Raw genomic sequence first — 19503 nt, 5'->3', positions numbered from 1 at the left:
TTTTATCGTAGACATACTTTTAATTTTCTAAAAAACTTCAAATAAAGTAATTTTTTCTATTTATATATGCTAGATTTAGAATTAATAATGAATTTTTAGATTTTTATTAAATAAAAAAATTCTTTGTACAGTTTAATCAATCGAGTGAAAATTATTTAGCTAGGTATAAAACAATATGCAAAATACGCTATCTACAAAATGTCTCCTTTTATTTGAAACAAAATCCAAAGTAGGTTTATACATTTAAAATTATTTTTGGATGAATTTGTTTTTTTTTTATAATCGCCTTCAAAGTTGTTAGAAACTTACAAAACAAAAATCAAAAATTTCTAATTTATTTTTGTTCAAAAAAAAAAAAACTAAATAGGTTTTAATTGTACTTCAATTTTCAGACCCGGTGTTTTGTATTCAGTAAATAGAATAGAAATCAAAACTTATTTTAAATACATTTTCAAAAAATTATAGTTTCTTACAAAAAAACGTTGAAAATACCACAAGCTAAAGTTTTTTTTTTACAACTTTGGAAGCGGTTTAAAACTAATTAAAAAAAAAAAAACTAAATGTATTTTGGTTTTTTGTTTCCAAAAAAGTTAAATTTTATTATGATATCGTTGACAAAACTTAAACCTACTTTTGTCCAACGGAATCCGCTAAACACTTCGATCGGTTTTGTAAACCCAATTCGATTAGCACGTAAAAAGCTGTAAGAAAAAACATTTTTGCATTTTTATAAGGCCACCGCATACAACCGCTATGGACACTGCTCGTGATTGTAGTAAAATACAATTTATTTTCAACGGTTCTACAACAATGCATAATGTATTTTCCGTTGAGAATTTTAAATAACCAAAAAAACAAGCTAATACCGAATTAGTTTGGAAAATAACCCTTGTCGGCTGAACGTGAAGATTGCGTGCGATCCCTAAGTGAACGCCAAGTCAAATTTCCATGAATACATAACGAGTTTTTTTTTTTGTCATTGACATATAAAGCTTTAATAAAGAAAAAAGTGTACAGTATAATAATAGTAATATTATGTTGTACTGCGAGTGCTTAAAATTAAGCGACAAAATATAGTGCGGAAAAGGAAAGTTCGAAAAGCTTTTCATTAATGTTTTTATGACATATCAATTAATGCGAGTGCGACGGCAACGCGTTAAAACAAGAAAATACATTTTAACCAATAAAGTTTTAACACGAGTAAAACGTAATTATTACTGATTACAAAATATCGTGTTTTTGACAAGAACGCGATTAAAAAAATAAAAGTAAATCTTGCTAAAAGCTTTTAAACTTTGAATTTGTGATTGAGAAAAATGGTTTAAAATCGTTTACACGAGGTAGATTTTAGATTTTTTTTAATTATAAACTGCCCACTAATAATTTTTTGGTTAATATTTTTTTTAATGGAAAGAAACATTACATTTTAAAACTAAAAAACGCCTCAGTAAAATTAACACTATTTCGATAAATTACATTTTTTTTTTGGTGACAAAAACAAATAGGAAAAATGTATTTCTAAACTAGGAATTAAAATGTTCGTATTACCGAGTAAAAGAAAAGACATTTTTTAAAAATAATGTATGTAATACATTAGATGTATTGCAAATAAAATATCTAAGGAACGTCCTAAATGTATTCTTTTACAAAATAAACGTTTTTAATCGGCATGTTTCCGACTGCGTTTTATACATGTTTTTATTTTTAATATTTTATAATATATATTTTAATTAATTTTTTTTATAAAAATTATACCGTCACATGTAAACACCAGTTTCAATACTAACTCATGTACAATTTTTGATCCACGAAAACTATTGAATTGAATCTCCACAAATGTAAGTAATTTTAGTATTTTCTCTATGTTAGTTTTAATAAAAATGAAAAAAATGTATACGTTTATGAAACGCCTATTTGTGGGCACTAATAAATAATAATAATTTTTTTTTTGTGAACAGAACAAAAAGTATAATTGACACAACAAAACAGGCAATAAAATATAATAGGAAAATCGGTGATTATAAAGTAAAAACAATGGCGATTGCGAAGGCAAGCAATTCAGTGGACGGATGTGCCATTTAATAGACTAATACATTTTGGCTATTTGGGTCAAATATTTTTAGATTACGCGAGATACAAACAGGAGATTAAAAAAATAATTGGAATGACGGAGATTGCATTTTATGGTAAACAGACCGTATTATTACAAAGGAAAATAAACATTTGGCCTAAAGCGTTATAACCAGCGGAGATGTGGACGTGCAACAAATAAGAAGGAGAAACAAAAGCTTTTGAGATGCGGTGTTGTAGATGAATGTTAATGATAATCTGTATAGAATTTTCAATAAACGAGTATTGCAGAGAGTCAACGAGCAAAGCACAATGATGTATTTAAAAATAAAGAAAACAAGAAAATTACAAAAAGTTACAAGACAATAATTATAGAACCTCAATACATTTGAGAAAAATGGCACACCGAGAAAACTTGATTTTACAGATATTAAACAATTACAACAATATTTACGAATATTACCGAAAGTTACAAGTATTGTGCCATTAAATAAGATAGCGTTTTCTTATGCAGACACAACGCCAAAGCCAACGCGTTAGACCAAACGACGTTGATGCGCGTTCCACGGAATTGTTCGTCAACGTTCCGCTTTTCAAAAAATCCCAAACAATTTCAAGCCGCTTCGAATCAGCTTGTCAATGTGCAGCAACCCAACAAAGACCCACGAAAACAATAGTACCACTAAAGCGGCCAGTGAAAACAAGTTGGAATTGGGCACCAAATTCGCTTTGTCGCAGAGTGTCTCGTCCGTAAAGTGTGGTTCCAAAAACGGTTTAGGTCGTCGTTCGTCCGGCGGTCCGCGCCAGTCGTGGTTTGGCATCCGTTTGTGCCTACCGCCCGTTTTCTCGATCTTGTGGTCATTGCCACTGGTCGACTCGTCGCCCGACCAAAAGTCGAACAGTTCGCGGTCCGGCAATCGGTCGTCACCCGCGTGTACGGTGGTCGACTCGAAAGTTTCTTCGGGCTTGTCGAAGACGTTCACAGACTCGGCCAGCCGCAAGACCCCGGTCAGAATTGGATACCATCGGTCTTGGCCGAGTAGAGGCACCACGGCACTTTCCAACCAGTAGCCGAGGTCGTTCCGGAAACCGGCCGCATTCGTGGTGCACCTCATGGCCAGCAAAAAGTACCGGAACAACAGCTGCGATTCGTACGACGAGTCGACGCTGTAAATTTGAGCTTCGACGAACGGCAGGGCCAAGGCCCCCGGGGAGATTTCGTCGTCAAACTCGGGAACGGACACCTCTCCGTCCACGATATGCAGCTGATTGCATTCCGAACTGTAGCCTCCCGTGTAATCGATGATTTCCGGTGTGTTACAAGTGACCGACTGCGGCTTCAACCATCCACGCCCGTCCGTATTCAACGTGTACCTGTCAACAGCACGGCCGCGATGAATGGCTATAACGCATCACTAATGGGGTTGCCTTAACGCGTCCGCAAACGTGGACTCAGGCGCGTACTGGGACCAATTTCCTTACCGGGAAACCGGGTTAGAGGAGACCCCCTTTTTTTTTTTTGTTGAAAATTATACTCTGCTCGTCTGTTACACAATGAAAATAATGTTCTCAAATTTTTTGGATTTTTTTCCCCGTAATTTTGGCCATGGTCGTGAAAAGTATTTTCCTTGACACTTAATTTTTATTATTTTTTTATGGTATCTTCGGTCATAAAAAAAAAATTAATATAAAAATCAATTTCTTATGTTAAGTAATCTCAGCTTTCTGAAAAAAATATTGATTTATTTTTCGAGTAACCGGAAATCATTGAAATTGAGTTTATAATTTAAAAAGTTAATTTTTTTGTGTTTCCCAAAATTTGAGAACTTTTCTAGTATTTTTTCAGAGATATCATTTTACATAATATAGTATAAAAACGCTTAGAAAAAAATAAAAGTTGAGATTTTATAGAAGAGTAAAAAAAAATTTAACTGTTTTTATTATGTGGTCGTTATTTCCCGTTTTAGACAACTTTTACTTATAATATAATATATTATTGTACTCACCAGCAATACAGCAGTTATAAAAAAGCAAACATCAATGACGATAGTCACCATGGACAAGCGAAATGAAAATATCAAATATAAACAAACAAGAATAATTTTTAGAAATACGCAGCATAAGTTATACTTATGATAAAGGAATGATATCGCAAATCGGAAAATACCTCATGGCACAATATGAGAGTTGGGTGACACACGGGTCGGTCGTTAATATCATAATTCATAATAATCGTAAATATTAAAAATATAAGGTAATTACCGGTAAGTACCTATACCGCTTCCAAGAATTAAAAACTGCCAAAAATTTGATTATCGATATATTTTTTAAAATATAAATAACGCTGATGTATTTTATGTTCTCAAAATTACATTTCTCTTAATTGCCAATGCAAAAGGACCCCTAAGACCTCCGGGCTTCCCAACATGTCTGAGGACTTCAGATCTGGTCGTAATTGCGGCCTCAGCAAAATTGACTTTGACCAAGGGCCAAGGAGTCCATAGACCATACCCGTGCTTTGCTAACCACTAAATCGGTAATTTTTGTCAAAAACCCGGTCTTACTTGATTTTTTCCATCGTTTGGTATAATTCGTTCACGGTTGTGAAACCCGCTCTGCCTTCGTAGTACACCCTTTTGACTTGTCCTAACAATTCCCCTTGCATATATCCTCCAACGACATCCGCCATTGCCAGCATCATTTTCCTTCTCGTGACGTCATTGCTTATCGTTTGTAATTTATCTTTTATTAGTCGGAGGTACTTAAGAAACGCGTCCCCGTTCGAAACAGTTTTTGGAAGAAGGTGATCGGCCAATATTCTACATTGCAGTTGTAATACATCGTCGTCCGTCCATTTTCGCTTTAAGTCTCCGAAATGATACAACGTCGTCCCAACGTTAAGTGCGTTGTTGCTTTCGACCAAAACAACAAGTAGCGAACAAAATACCAAATCCATTGTCGGTAAATTCATTGACAGTAAGTTTCACAATGTATAACAACGAACGATTTAAACATCAAACACTAGTCTTGTGATTTTTCTTTATCAACCAGATAAATTTATTTTGTAAAAATGTCAACTTAGCTGGCCTGCGAGAACAAATATTTTATTGTCTGTTAATAAATTCTAGACTTTTTCCATTTTTATTACACACTTTTACGGTACCTAAGCGTGAGTCGTCTAGTCGGCCAAACGATTATAATAGTGTTGAGTAATAAGCGTTGAGAATAGGTGAATAAAATCATTTAAATTCAAAATGAGTTTTCAAAAGGAAAAACCGACAAAGTATCGAATAGTGATTAGTGATAAATGTTCTGCACTTAAATTTTGTTGAAAATTCTTCGTAAGGGGGGGACTTTAGACCCCCCCATAACTTAAGCCGAGGCTGTATTTTCATTGTGATAAGGGTTTTTCTATAAAATGTTAACTGGTCAAAAACCAGTTTTGCGTTAATAATTTGGCGGATATTTTCAAATTTAGAAAAAATGAATTTTAATCATTGGATTTAAAAATAAAATTCCACATTTCTAGGAGTGGTATTGGACAGAATCCAAATCCTCTTCATGATAATATATTTTGTACCATAAAACTAAAAGTCTAAATTTTGAGTAGGTAATTTTAAATAAATACAAAGTATATTCTATACATAATGTAGTGTATAGTTGTTACTTATCAGATTATAGTAATAAAATAAAATTGTGTGAGATTAAATTTTATGATATTGTTGTTAAAGGGCTTTAATGTTAGAACTAGTTTTTATATGTATATATATTTTTTTTCTAACCACAGACCAGTAATACACTATTATGTAGGTACCTATACTTTTGTACTAACTACAAATTCTTCTTTAATTCTAATTAGTTTTATGTCTATATACTAGTAACTGGGTTGGTGCCTATAATATTTGCACACACATATTACCTATAAGTTATTTGTTACAACTTACAATCAATAATCTATATGAAATAAAACAATACCTAATATATAATAAAATTAATGTTAAGAAAACCTACGATAACCTGTAGTAAATTAATATTTAAGTAATTCAATTTGTATAATTAAGAAAATGTCACGTTTAGAATTTTTTATTAACTACAGATAACACCACAGATAACACCTTCAAAACATTTATCTATATTTAACTAATAACTAGACTTTTAAGTTTTAACTAAAGAAAACACGACACATCCTCTACGCTAGATTACAATTCCGAACAAATGACACTCATTAATGCTGAGATAAAGAATTGTAAAAAACTTAATTTAAATAAAATAATAATTATATTTTAGAATTCTAAAATCGTAATTTATAAATCCCACATAAATCATAATACCCATTAAAGATATTTAATATTTAATTGTGGCTCTATTTTTTATGTTAATTCAATTAATTAGTTATTTTTATTAACGTTGTAAACACTAGTATAATATGATATAAATTATTTGTAAAAAAAAAAAATAAGAAAAGTTCCAATAAATATTATTTTAGATTTTATAAATCGGTGTTTAATTTTTTCTCAAGACAGTAATTTTTTTAAAAAAATTACCTATGTACTTTCTTTTTTTTTTTTTATAAAAAAAAATGTACATAATTAATGAAAAAAAAAATTAGGGCGACTGAACACAGATGTAAATTCTAGGGCAGAGGGGGGCAGGTTAGCCGTTAGGTTCTTTTGCCTGTGGACTGTTGTTAAATCATAAATTCCTCTACGCAAAAAAATAAAGAGGGAAATGGTTATGTATTTATAATAATTAATAATAATAAAAACAATGTTTTTGGGTAGCTTTGAATATAAGAAGGTCGTTTTGCACGTTGTTATTGTTGTTGTTGTAAATAATGATTCGGTCGACGATAATCCGATATCGTATCGCACCCACCACCTTGTGGTTATTATTATTTATTATGGTATATTGCGCCGAACGATAATATACCGTGCGGTCGCGTCGGCCGCCGGTTAATTGGCCACACTGTGCAGTGACGTTAGCGTTCAACGTCCGCCAGTGCGTACCAACCGCGCGGATTTCCCGTCATTCGGGCCGCAGCTTTGTTGTGATTACCAATTGCGTTTACCATCCCCGTTGGCCGTCGGGTGTACGTGCGAGTGAGACGGACTGTGCATTTTTATATGTGCCCGACCGAAACCGAACCGCCGACCGACAAGTGAGTTGTTCCCCGTCGTCTGCTCTCCGCCGCCGTGTGTGTTGTGTATTGTCTGTGTTTGTGTGTGTGTGTGTATGTACAAAATCAATTACGGATATATTTTCGTTCATAATTCAAAATAAATTTAAAAAAAAAGTATATCCAACCATTTTTGTATGGTAGGTAATCTTCTTTTCGGATAAATCTCAAGTGATTTATTAGCGATCGCCGTGACAACCGTTGTCGCGTCCGCCCGTCCGTCGCCGTCGCGTCCGGCCGCTCGTCGTAGGTGTCGATTAACATCCGTGTTATCCGTGTCCACTGGCTTAACGTTTTCTCCATCACAACATCGCCTCTTGGCCACCAGGGGATGATACCGCCGTCGCATTGACCGGTTCTCGTCGTGTTCTAATCAACGTGTCCACTGTCCACCGACTGTGATAATCTGGTGACAATGGTAACTTTCCACTGGATACCATGAAAATCGTTGGGGACGAGCTCAGGTCATCGTTGTCAACCAAAACGTCCACCTGCGTGATAAGGTGTCCAAATGTTTGTCGCCATGACCGGCCAGTCGGTGTTTGACGGGTTGTCGAAAGTTTTCTGTGTTCCGGACGACTGACTTGTGCAGTGTGCGTTGCCAGCATGTCTGATATCAAACGGGCTAAGCGCAGTAAACGGCGTGAGAGGGCACAGCGTATGCATGCCCAGAAACATGAGATGGACAGCGGTGAAGATGACGAGCTGTTGGCCAAGGAGAAGGCCAAGAGGCCGCCGCCGCCAAGTCGTAGAAAAAAGAATAAAGACACAGCTCTGTTTGACGAGGACGTTATCGATGGATTTGCAATACTCTCGTTTAAGTCGTACGAGGATTTAGAGGTAAGCGTCTTTACTGTCGTATTTCAACCACTATTTCCTCTTTCTACTTTAAATAAAATGCATATCAAGTAAAATATTATAATTTTTAATCCATAAAGTAAACACTTGAAGTACTATAAAATAGGTATCTTCAATTTTTTGATCACATATTTTATTTAAAAACAAACTCATATTTGATAAATTATTCTATTGAGTTAACTTTAAAAAAATGTAATGAGCATTTTTAGGCGAAGACGCAATCAGTTGTCGATCTTTTGTTTACATTCTAGCTATTAATAATTACTTAAATTAATTGAAACATTCCGATCCTGATCTGTATTTCTTTGGCTTCAGTATTTAATTAATTGTACAACAGTAAACATCTCATTTGTATGTTATCATCTATTCAATCAAAGTTATACCGTTTAAATAAATAATTATTATTGTAAGTGCAATTTTAATGACACTAGGTAGTAATAGGTCCGTTTTGCTTAGTCAAATCTCTTGAGTCTTAATGTTTAACTTAAAATGGCAACGGATACTTTATCGCTTATAGCAATAGTATTTTAGGGACAATATATGTTGGTGTTTTCATAACGTGGTTAAAAATACATTAAATAGAAATAAGTGTGACATAATTTTTTTAAAAACAATAGGATTACATTAATTGAAATACTCTTTTAAAATAATTCAATGAACTAAACAAATGTTTATCTTAAGATTGAAAAATTGCTTTGGTTGATTAAATTTACAACTTTATAACAACAAACTTTTCTAATCTCTTAAGGTTTTTGAAAAATTTCACATTAGATAAGTTAGCTCTGAATTGATAAATCATATGCACATACTATTAAAAATGTTGTGGTGCACGGTTTTTATGTGTCATTTTTATGATGGACAAACCTACGACAAATTTTACAGTGATACTCTTTTAAATGACTTGACCGAGAGCCAAAAAATATTAATTACAATATTCTTAGTGAGAAATTCTGTTTAGCACTGTTAAACATGTTATTTTAGCTTGTTAAATATCATTTTTTCTATAATTACACATTATTATTTGATGAAAAAAGTTTTATTGAATTGGCTTTTAACAGATGTGTTAAGGTTTAGAAATTGTTAGTAACTGTTAAAATAACCTTTGTTTTATTTTTGTTAGATTTATTTTATGAAGTATAATTTTTAACATATAATTTTAAAAAATATAAAAAAGTACAAATTTTATCATAAGACAATCGACATTTATTAAATTTATTCTAACTTTTTTATCTTTCAAAAATCAATATACCTATTTATTAACATTAGATTTGGATAGGATTTGCCGTTAAATTGAATATACTTTACAGGTTTTTGTAAGTTCTAATTTTGGTAAACAATATTTATTATTATATTAAATAAGTGTTAACTCGTACTATAATGGAAATAGTTAAATTTTAACTGGTAGGAATGGCATTAAAATAAATAAAAGATGAAAGATAGTTTTTTTCAGTCTTATGTTTTCATAAGTTCATGTTTTTTAACATTTCTCGTTATCAGTAAAAGTGGTTGAATTGTACCGAAATGCTGATTCTAATTCCGATCCTTAATCCATTTTTTATGCAAAGATCAATCAGGCAATCAGTATAACAATAATAATACATATGAATCAATGTAGTGAATTTTTTAGTTAAACCAGTAAAAAAAATATATATTTGATACTGTCTAACTGTGATGTATTTGTATCATATACTGTAATGTATTAGTTCATCAAACAATCTAACTTTGTGATCGCGTACATACATTTTACTACGTAACTATTTAAAAACAGTTAACTTCATAATATCGTTTTAATGTATATACTGAATCATAGATAACCTAGATTTGTTTTAAATAGAATGTTTTCAAGGGTAAATAGTTACCGAGGATGATATTGTTGTAGATTGATAAAACTATTACATGCGTTATCATTGCAATGATAATAGTATAATAATTATGAAAAGTCCTTCGAAAAATCAATTATGTAGAAACTAATAATTATCTAGCCAAATTAATGTTAATAATGAACCATAAGTACAGGTCATTAATTTTAATAAATTTTGCAATGTATTTTTAATATTTTATCCTGCCGCATTGTTGATGCAAAATACAACGATTTAACTGATAAATTTAGGTCTACAAACATTCTATATAAACCTCCATATTACTCGACCAACAAGTCATTATGTGTATTAATTAAGAGTTGTGTAAAGTAAACATTCTCTGCCTGTATAGTTTGCTCTGTAGGGACTCCGCATTAAGCTCGGTCGAATCTCAAACGTTAATTAGTGATGAAAATCAGCAATAAACTAAAAAGTGTTTACAAACCACTTTATTGTACCTAATTAATTACTGCATATATAAATTATGCAAAAGTAGTATTATACATTTTGTGTAACATTTTATGTACATATTTTGCTTTTAAATAACCGCATAACGATGATTGGTCGATATAGCAGTTTAAGCGTACAATAATTCAGCAAGTAGCAAGTAACTTTCTTGAGCTTTGTTTTTGGTTTTTATTGTTCTAAACTTAAATAAAAGAAATAGTTAAAAAAAAAAATGATTAAGCAACTAAATAATTAATTTAAGTCTTCGTTAATTAAAAGGTTCGTACCAATCTTTATCGTATATTGCTGTTATTGTTGGTTTTGTTGATGTATTGATTGTATTAATCATAAATAAAAAAAAAATGTTTAATTTAATAATATTGTAGTAATTAGTGAGAAAAGATAAGTGGCCAAAACAAAGGAATTTTTTTAATTTAATTGCAACACAAATGCGGCTTTTGCTGTTTTTCAAATTCAAATTGCTGTATCTAATCGAATTGTTTTTGGCCTTTTTTGCTATGGCTATCGATCACGCATCATTACTACAACTTCCTCCATCGTGGACCTCTCCTCCATTTCTTCCTTACTTCCGGTCCCTTTCCCCTTAGGCAAAACCCTGCAGATTATAGTAATGAAAATATGGTTTGCCGTTAAAACTAATTAATAATTTGTTGCTTAAGGATTTCTCCAAATCTTAACGGCAGAATTAATTGGTAAATGCGTTGTCAGGCGGTGTAAGGGTTGGTCGCGGTAAATTGTGAAAAATACAGTTAGCCCTTTGAGACTCACGTCGTTACGATGGCCCAATATTGTAAAACGGGCTTAAAGAAATATAATAAAGTATCTAGTACGTAAAATTGATAAGTTTACGTTAAATATATGTACAAGTATGCTAATTTACGTGTCGTGTAAAAATGTGACAACACGAACATTTTCTTCACCTAAAATAATTACGGGTCTGAAAGAGCTTTGCACCCGAATTATCCTGAATAAACATTAGACCATTCTGAGTAAACATTCGGGTTAATCTTAAAACGTGTATTTCGATTACATTTTGATATAATACACAGTTTTTTTGTTTTTAAACGCGGAAAAAACTATTAAATCGAACATTAACCTAAACGTGTCCGGAACTACATTGAAAAAAATGGCATAAAATATTATACTGTCTATAATAATGATAAAAAAAAATGTCGATAAAAATTACCTGCTAAAAAAACCCCACATAAACGTATGCTTAATTCACCCGAAAACATTATTCATACAAGTCGATTTAAATGTTATAAAATTATACACGTTTATTCATTCGAATTGAGAAGATGAAGAAAGCTAAACAAACCAAAACAAATGACCAGTTTACAATTGACAGAAACGGACAAAAAAACGTTTTTAAATCCAGTTCTTTCAGGTTTTTGAGTTTCAGTTAAACCCTAATTAGTCACGATTTAGTTGCAATGGCTGTGGTTTTATGAATAAAATATAACATATTATATGTAATAGCTTTCAACATACGAACAAATTACATCCTAAGTTGCAAATCATAAATGCCAAGTTCTGAATTCGGCAAACGTTTATTCGAATACGATTGTAGAAAATCGTTTACCTATTAAACGTACAGAACACGATAAAAATACCACCAAACCGTGTTTCTTAAAATTTGTTGCCGATTTGAATAATAATAATAAATAGTCGCGCCAGAGAAGACCAGTTTGGGATTCAGCGAAATGAGAAATGCAATTTGTAGTGTTTTTTTTTTCTACAGGCATTTTGCCAATATGGTGTTTTAGTTTTAATGCATTATACGGTGTGAGTTTTTTTTATACAATTTAATACAATCGGGTTTACAAGACACAAAGTGATAGTATCGCGCACGTATGGCTTTTTTGTCGCCGCCTTCTTGTTTGTTTTTTATACGGTTTTATTAATTTTTTTTCTATAATAAAAATCGTTTAAAAACGACTACCGTGTTATGCGTTATTGTTGCGTGACGACGAGATCGATTCACGTTAGAAAAATAATAATCATAAAAACCGTAAACTATATAGATAAGAATCGAGATATTGTATAGGTACATAATAATATATATATATATGTATAATAAACGATTCGTGTGTTGTTATTTTAAACAGCCGCGGCCGGCAAACACCATGATATATCATTATGGAGGTGGCGGCGCGGTGGAGGTAATTTGTCGGCGTCATGTTCGTCCGAGGCCGACGGACGGACGGCGTGCTGCTCGAGCCGGTTCCAGCGTTGCCGGCCACCGGCGGCCGTACCCCGCGCGCCCGCCATCCGATAGCCGCTGTTCGGCCACTGTCCGATCGATACACGCGCGTCGGACTAACGGGGTGAGTGGTTTTAGTGGTGGTGAGGCGGCGGCGCAGCATCCTCACCGTTCGGTTGCATCGCAATCGTGTATTGTTCCCCGTACGACGTTTCCACTCTCTCTCTCCTCTCCTCTTCGCGTTTAAGCGCCACGTGATAATGCAGTCTAGACGTATTGTCGTCGTCGACGCTATTGTTATCCCGCGGGATGCACATCCGCGCTTTCTTCCGCTATTGCTTCGAAACAAATTTAAACTTCCTAACTCAATGGGTCTTTTCGGGTTTGTTGGCAAATATTTTTCTTGGGACATGCAAGTAAGTAAAAGGAAATAAACTTAATCAACCCGTCATCATACAGTGGATAGAAAAGCAGTTTGATTAACATAGTCATAATAATACTTACACGTTTTGGCGAGCTAAATTTATTACTTATATTGCTCACGACCGCACGAGGGGATTAAGTTACAATTATTGCAATTATCAAGTCAATCCATATTCCTGTCGACCTTGTTCGCGGCCGATGCAGTCGTCATAAATTCCTGTTGCCGTCTCTTTCAAAACATCATTTACCTAATAATATATTATTATTATTATTAAGATATTATAACTAATATATTATCATTATTGAGTGAATCAATAGTTGTGGTCATTGCAAATAAAAATAAAAATTTTAACTAGGCTTTAAAAGATATACATTATAAGCTAATTTACAAAATGTATTTTAAAATCAAGATAAGTACTCGTGCTCGTTTGCATAAACTAAACTTAAAATTTAAAGGTAGTTAAACGATATCGATAATGTAGTTAAATTTTAATTGTAGTTAACGCAAACAGTAATAATGGTTTTTTTTAATATCTTACAAATCTAATTAAAAAAAATGTCTATACCCAAAAAATATACATTGTAAAACCAACATCGAAATTAAAATTAGATGTTTGAGTATGGTTTCAAAACATTTTTGGCATTACCTGTCATTTATCATTTGCTTTATTATATTGAGTAAATATTTGTTAATTTTTTTTATAAAGTGTATTGTTTTTTTAAGTGTGTTAAGCCCATTAAAATTAAATGACAAAACAAATAGTTTACAATAGTATTGCGCTTTATGTTACAGTTGTTTTATATAGTCTCAGTTAGGTATTTTAGTATTTATTTCGGAAACAAATTTTTTATAATACTTAAATTATACTTATACAAATATCGTTATCATTTAGAAAAGATTATTTGATTTATTCTAGAATACGAAGAGGAAAAATATAGCTTAAACTTTAAATATTTGCCTTTATTTTACGTTAAAAAGTTGTAAAAACACAAAAGGGTTTAAAATTGTCTTAAACTCAAAATAATAAATTATTATTAAAAAATATAAAAACCTAACTAAAATATTAATAAATTCATTATAATTATGTAGAATCAATAAAGCCTATGTTGCTATAATTATTATTGTTAGACAAAATTCTCAGCTACTCCGAGGTCTTATAAAATAAACCGGTTTTACGTTAGGAAAAATAAGTTGTTTTATTTTTGTGAATGGTCATTAAAATACAAAATGTATGCAACAAAAACTCAACTATAATATAATAATAACTTAGTTGGTAACGAATGTGATTATAGTGACATGAAGTCAATTTACGTGGATTTTGGAATACCTATTTTCCCGTTTACCATTTGTAATATTAGTTATAGACTATAGCTATTTATGTATTTTTTTAGCAAAATAACTTTACACAATTTCGATATTTTACCAAAGGTAAAGATCATAATAGAAATAATTTAGTGTACATTATATTTTACAATAAAACATCTATACAATCTATACTAAATTATATACAGTTTGCTGGAAGAAATAATGACAGGGCGGCGAGGAGGCTCACATTAGAGCCACCCGTACATAAGAATTTAAATTAAGTTAATTTACAAATTAATTGACCAATTACGTTTGAGGCGTCTGTTTGGATTGCCCGGATGTGTTTTTGAGTGCAGCTGGCTGATAAGTCGGTTTGAATGGCATTGCATTTTGGTGTGTAGTCTTAGGTAGAATATAGATGCAGTCTTTTTGACTGTTGCGACCTTGAGGTCTTCATGAAGGGAGTTGTTTGTGGCTACGGGGCTTTGGTGACCAAGCGAAGACATATGGACTGGAACGCCTGAATTGTCCTGATGTTTGAGGGTTTTGCGGCACCCCAAAGAGCAATACCGTAAGACCACATTGGTAGAAGGAGGGTTTTGTATAAAAGTAAACGGTTATAAATATTCAGATTGGACTGAATGAGCGTTGTTATAAGATGTAGGCGAGTGTTTAGATGTTTCCGTTTGCTTTTAAGATGGGGTCTCCGAGCGAGTCTCCTGTCGAACAACAAGCCCAAGTATTTTTCTTCCCTTGAATGGGGAATTACGGTGTTGTTATAAGCTATTTCAGGACAGTAATTTTGACGAAGGCACTTTAAACTTATAAATGTACAGGTGTGACATTGGCATTAGAACAATACATACATACTCTTACGTTATTGTAATTTTGTACTTTGGAATATTTGCAAAGATGTTGTGCAGTTTTGTTAGAATCCTAGTAAAGGTTAAGTACAAATATTATTTGGTTGGCGCTTTTTTTAATATCAAATACAAACAATTTATTTACTCAGCTACATATGTCTTGTTAAACACGATTAAAAATATTAAAATAACAAACTGTCACAAGACTGTTATTTCTGTAAAACATATGTCTTTATATTAACCTTTTGTTTTTGTTTTTAAATTATATTCCTCCTAAAATGTCTCCATTGCTATTGGGTTATTATAAAAAGACCAGCTGTTTTTGTTTGATTCCTATTTTTTAGGTTTATAACTAGATAGACAAATCAAAACTATTTAGGTTTTAATTTTTTATGACTATCGTTATTCAAAAATCCTATAAACTTATAATATAACATCACGGGGGTTTTTTTTAGCCCCACACATGTTCGATACTTATCTGAAAATATGGGTATATTGGTTTTTTTAGGCTTATGCATATACCCAAAAAATATTTTTTCAAACAGTTTATTGCATCATCATATCGTATAAGTGGTGTGTGTATATTTTGCTGTATATTCTTTGAAAATAATTACAATTTTGTAGTTTATCTTTTTGAAGACATTAAAGTAAATGTTATTTTACAATACTAGACAATATTCAAATTTGTGTATTTTGTTGTTAAATTTCAGAGATTTATGAAATAGTAACGTATATATTTTATTAACTTTTTAACTTAATAAATTACTAACATTTTCGAATGTTCGATAGGCGATAGCCAGTTATGAATAATAATTTTTTTTAAAGTTTAATAGTTAGGCCGGAAAGAAGGGTGGAGGAGGGAAGTATACTTTTTGTTCCGTTTAAATTTAAAACTTTAATGAGGTTAAAATTTATTATTAAAAACTGGTTGTCGACCAGAGTCGACATTTTCGGCAAATTAATCTTATTTTAAAAAGTAGTTAATTAAAAATAATTATATACGTTGACTTGTAAGGTTAAAAATGTAGAGAGCTTTGTAAAATGCTTTTAATAAAAGGGTAAATATTTGGTAAATTTATAATTTTGTACATAGAAACATGAGTAAAAAGACAAACTACAAAATCGCAATTATTTAAAGATAAATGTAATGTCTTTTAATCACCCCGTGTAACATATGTGTGTTTTTGTGTATTTGGAAAATTCATGTATACAGGGCGGAACGTTGTGCCGTTTCGATTTTACGGTTCGGAGCCACTTGGCTTTTATATGGCAAAGTAATTAAAGTAAAGATGGTTTTACGGCTCCCTCGGCACTTGGTGGGTTCAATTGCGTTCCGATAGATACTCGAAACACTATTTACATAATTACTTATTCGCGGTACAGCAAAATAATAAAAATATTTCATCGTTCGTGATAGTTTACACACAAGTGTGTCGACTGTTGTTGGTAATGTACACGCATAATAAACCGTAGGGACTACTTAAAAACCTAGCGGTGGTAATCCGCGTGATTGTGTGTATAAATAATGGTATGCCACCCGTAAAGACAACGAACCCGAGCGAGTATAGTTTGTGCTGAGTTTTACATTTCAAAGGTCTTTGGAAACAACGCTAATTACCGCACAACACACTACGCAGCAAACGGCAACGGCAGCAAAATAAGTTTTGCAGCTATCACAGAAATGCTCCCATGGTGATAATAATAGAGAAAAATAGACACACACCAGATAGAGTGAATGTTAGTTAGGGAGTCAGCTGACCTATAGTTCGTACATCAAACGTTTTTAGCGCATTTTCTTTTTCTTTTTTTTTGTAGGATAGTTTATATATTAACTTAAATATGCAATGTTACAATATAATACATAAAAAGACTTAAATGAATGAGGGTTTATTTTAAAAAACCCGGGTTTAGCTAATTCTAGAGAAATGCCTCGGGAATATTTTTTAATACCAAGAGTATTTTAAACTTTTTATTTTTTTACACTTTATCGTTAGAAAAAATATCTCAAAATCTACTGATTTGTAAAACGTATTTATAATGCTAGTTTGCGGTATATATATATTTTTTTTTTTTGTTTTGTATAATAATTTCTCATCCTCATAATAATGAACACACATTTTATTGTAAAAGTTTTTGTTAAAATGAAATCCCATTATCCTAATATTTTTATGCATTAATGTTTAGAACATAATTTAAGATAAAAACATTAGTATTAAGTTATTACTTAAAACACAACAGTTATAAATAGATTTATGTATAAAATTATGATTATCAAAAAATAAAAATAAAATGAATAATTAGTCTCGACTCTTATAATTATTTACTGAAATCAACATTATTAAAACTACAGCTGTTTTTCTTATTACAAAATTGTTGATAATAATTGGTTTTAGGCTAAAATATAAATATATTATTCAGAATATTTTTATGCCCAGATAATAACTGGCGAGTACAAGGACGCTCACGGAAGAATATTTTAAGCACATATTTGGTGCTACGGTAATATTTGTTGAGAACATTTGCTCTATGCATAAACACAACAAAATCCACTTTTATGGGTAAATACTAAACATTTTATGGGCTTAAACAAAGATAACCCCGCTGTAATTTTTTGGGCTCGGAATTTTGTTCATCAATACGAATTTTCTAAAGCTATTTTAAATTTAAAAAAATACGGATTTTGTTGAGGAACCATTTTAAAATTCAATTCGATTAGCGATTCTGCGTCAATAGTTCACAAAAAGAGAACTGAGATCAGGCGAAAGATACAATTAATTTTCAAAATTGGAACAAGCAAGGTTAATGCAATAATGGTTGCAAAAAAAAAAAAAATCATCAGAGATTTTAACGTATGGGGGTCCTCAGTAGGTCGTGATCTAGGGTAGTCGACCCTAAATATTTAGAGAGTAGAGGTAAGGAATAAGAAGATAAGAAAACGATTGGCTTAACGGGGATTTACAAGTCAGTTTGAGGGGACAACACCGTGGTCTAAGCTGGTTTTGATTTTAGAACAATCCCCCCAGGTCGGACAATGGTTTCAAAACAATAACACATGCCCGTCTTTAGATTAATGACTCGACCAATTCGCTTGGGACCAATCGTTTACAAATAATATTATTATACTTTCGGTGTGTTTAATTTTTTTGGCCATAAATAATAACTTACCGTGACCTACCGATAATTAACCGACCGTACCCGAAGCAAACAAACCGACAACTGTATTATACTCGCTGTGAATCCTATATTTATATTAAAGCATAACATAATATTATTAAACTTAATTATTTAGGTTTCGAGCAGTTGCGGTTTGTTTATAGATGATATTTTATTTAAATCTGTTTATTCACAGTGTAAAACACATAACAAATATACTTAATAAAATTCTCTAATTTTAGTTGCAATACCCGAGTTTAAATTATACTTTCCCTCTGTAAAGATTGTGATGAGTCCAATTCTAAATAGATTAACATTAGTAATCGGTAATGGACCTGAGTGAAGGCAGATAAGAAAAGTGATCGTGACCTCTCTTCTATAAGATAAGAAACTATAATATAATACTGCCGGTATGTAGTCGAAAAGCCGCAACTTTTACTTTGTTACTCTTTTTTTTGGACGAAGTTTTTGGACTGAAAGTAAGAAAATGAGAAGGGCAATAGATCTAATACGTTGAGTTAAGAAAGCTCCTAATTAAGTAACAATACAGTATTGCCTATAATTGTTTTTATTAATTTTATGTAATTTTACAGCTGACTACTATTTTTTTGGTAGTTTTGTAACAGTATTCCTAAAAATGTCTGAATTAAAAACATTTTAATTATTGGAGTATATTTTATTTTCTTAAATACGATATCAAAACCTTACTAGAAACATTGTTATTAAAATATAAGTATTTTAAAAATAATTGTGTAAAGCTCATTGACAAGTTACCATTAACAGTCAATAAAAACTGTTCACTGGTTGAAACTCATAATATATCACAATATACCAAGGGTGGCCCAGTTATGCCCAGCTAAACCCAGTTTAAAAAAAAGCAAGATCCAATCAAGTATTTTTGAATACGTATAGAACTTCATAAACCTATATTTTTTGCCAATAATTTTTTGAGCGTTAACAAAAACGCAAGGCTTTTTCGAGTTTTAGTTTTGTTGTTTTCCAATTGTATAATATATATATTTATAGTAAATGTAAGGAAAAGTAGTAAGTGAATCAAATTGTATATTAAAAATTGTAACAAGAATTTACTCTTTTGCTAGATAAGTGGTGGTATTGTAGTGTCG

General features: G+C 31.7%; 1 protein-coding gene across 2 annotated transcripts in view; it reads left to right on the top strand.

Annotated features, from left to right (window-relative positions):
- Nucleotides 1-7113: 7113 nt before the first annotated feature.
- LOC126832991 (bromodomain-containing protein 4-like) overlaps nt 7114-19503 on the top strand; it is a 48403-nt gene continuing 36013 nt past the window's right edge. For both annotated transcript variants that reach the window (XM_050564065.1, XM_050564064.1), the window contains exon 1: nt 7114-8086. In XM_050564065.1, the coding sequence (XP_050420022.1) occupies nt 7853-8086 (234 nt within the window). In that variant the 5' untranslated portion in view covers nt 7114-7852. The remainder of the gene's footprint in view (nt 8087-19503) is intronic.

The sequence above is a fragment of the Adelges cooleyi genome, unplaced genomic scaffold (assembly GCF_023614345.1).
Source record: "Adelges cooleyi isolate 19-005CV unplaced genomic scaffold, UGA_ACOO_1.1 ACOO_flye_CR_arks_rails_tigmint_CR_PRNA_168, whole genome shotgun sequence".
NCBI classification, from domain to species: domain Eukaryota; kingdom Metazoa; phylum Arthropoda; class Insecta; order Hemiptera; family Adelgidae; genus Adelges; species Adelges cooleyi.
Note: the sequence above shows the minus strand (reverse complement) of the source record. Positions and strands in the feature narration are given on the sequence as shown.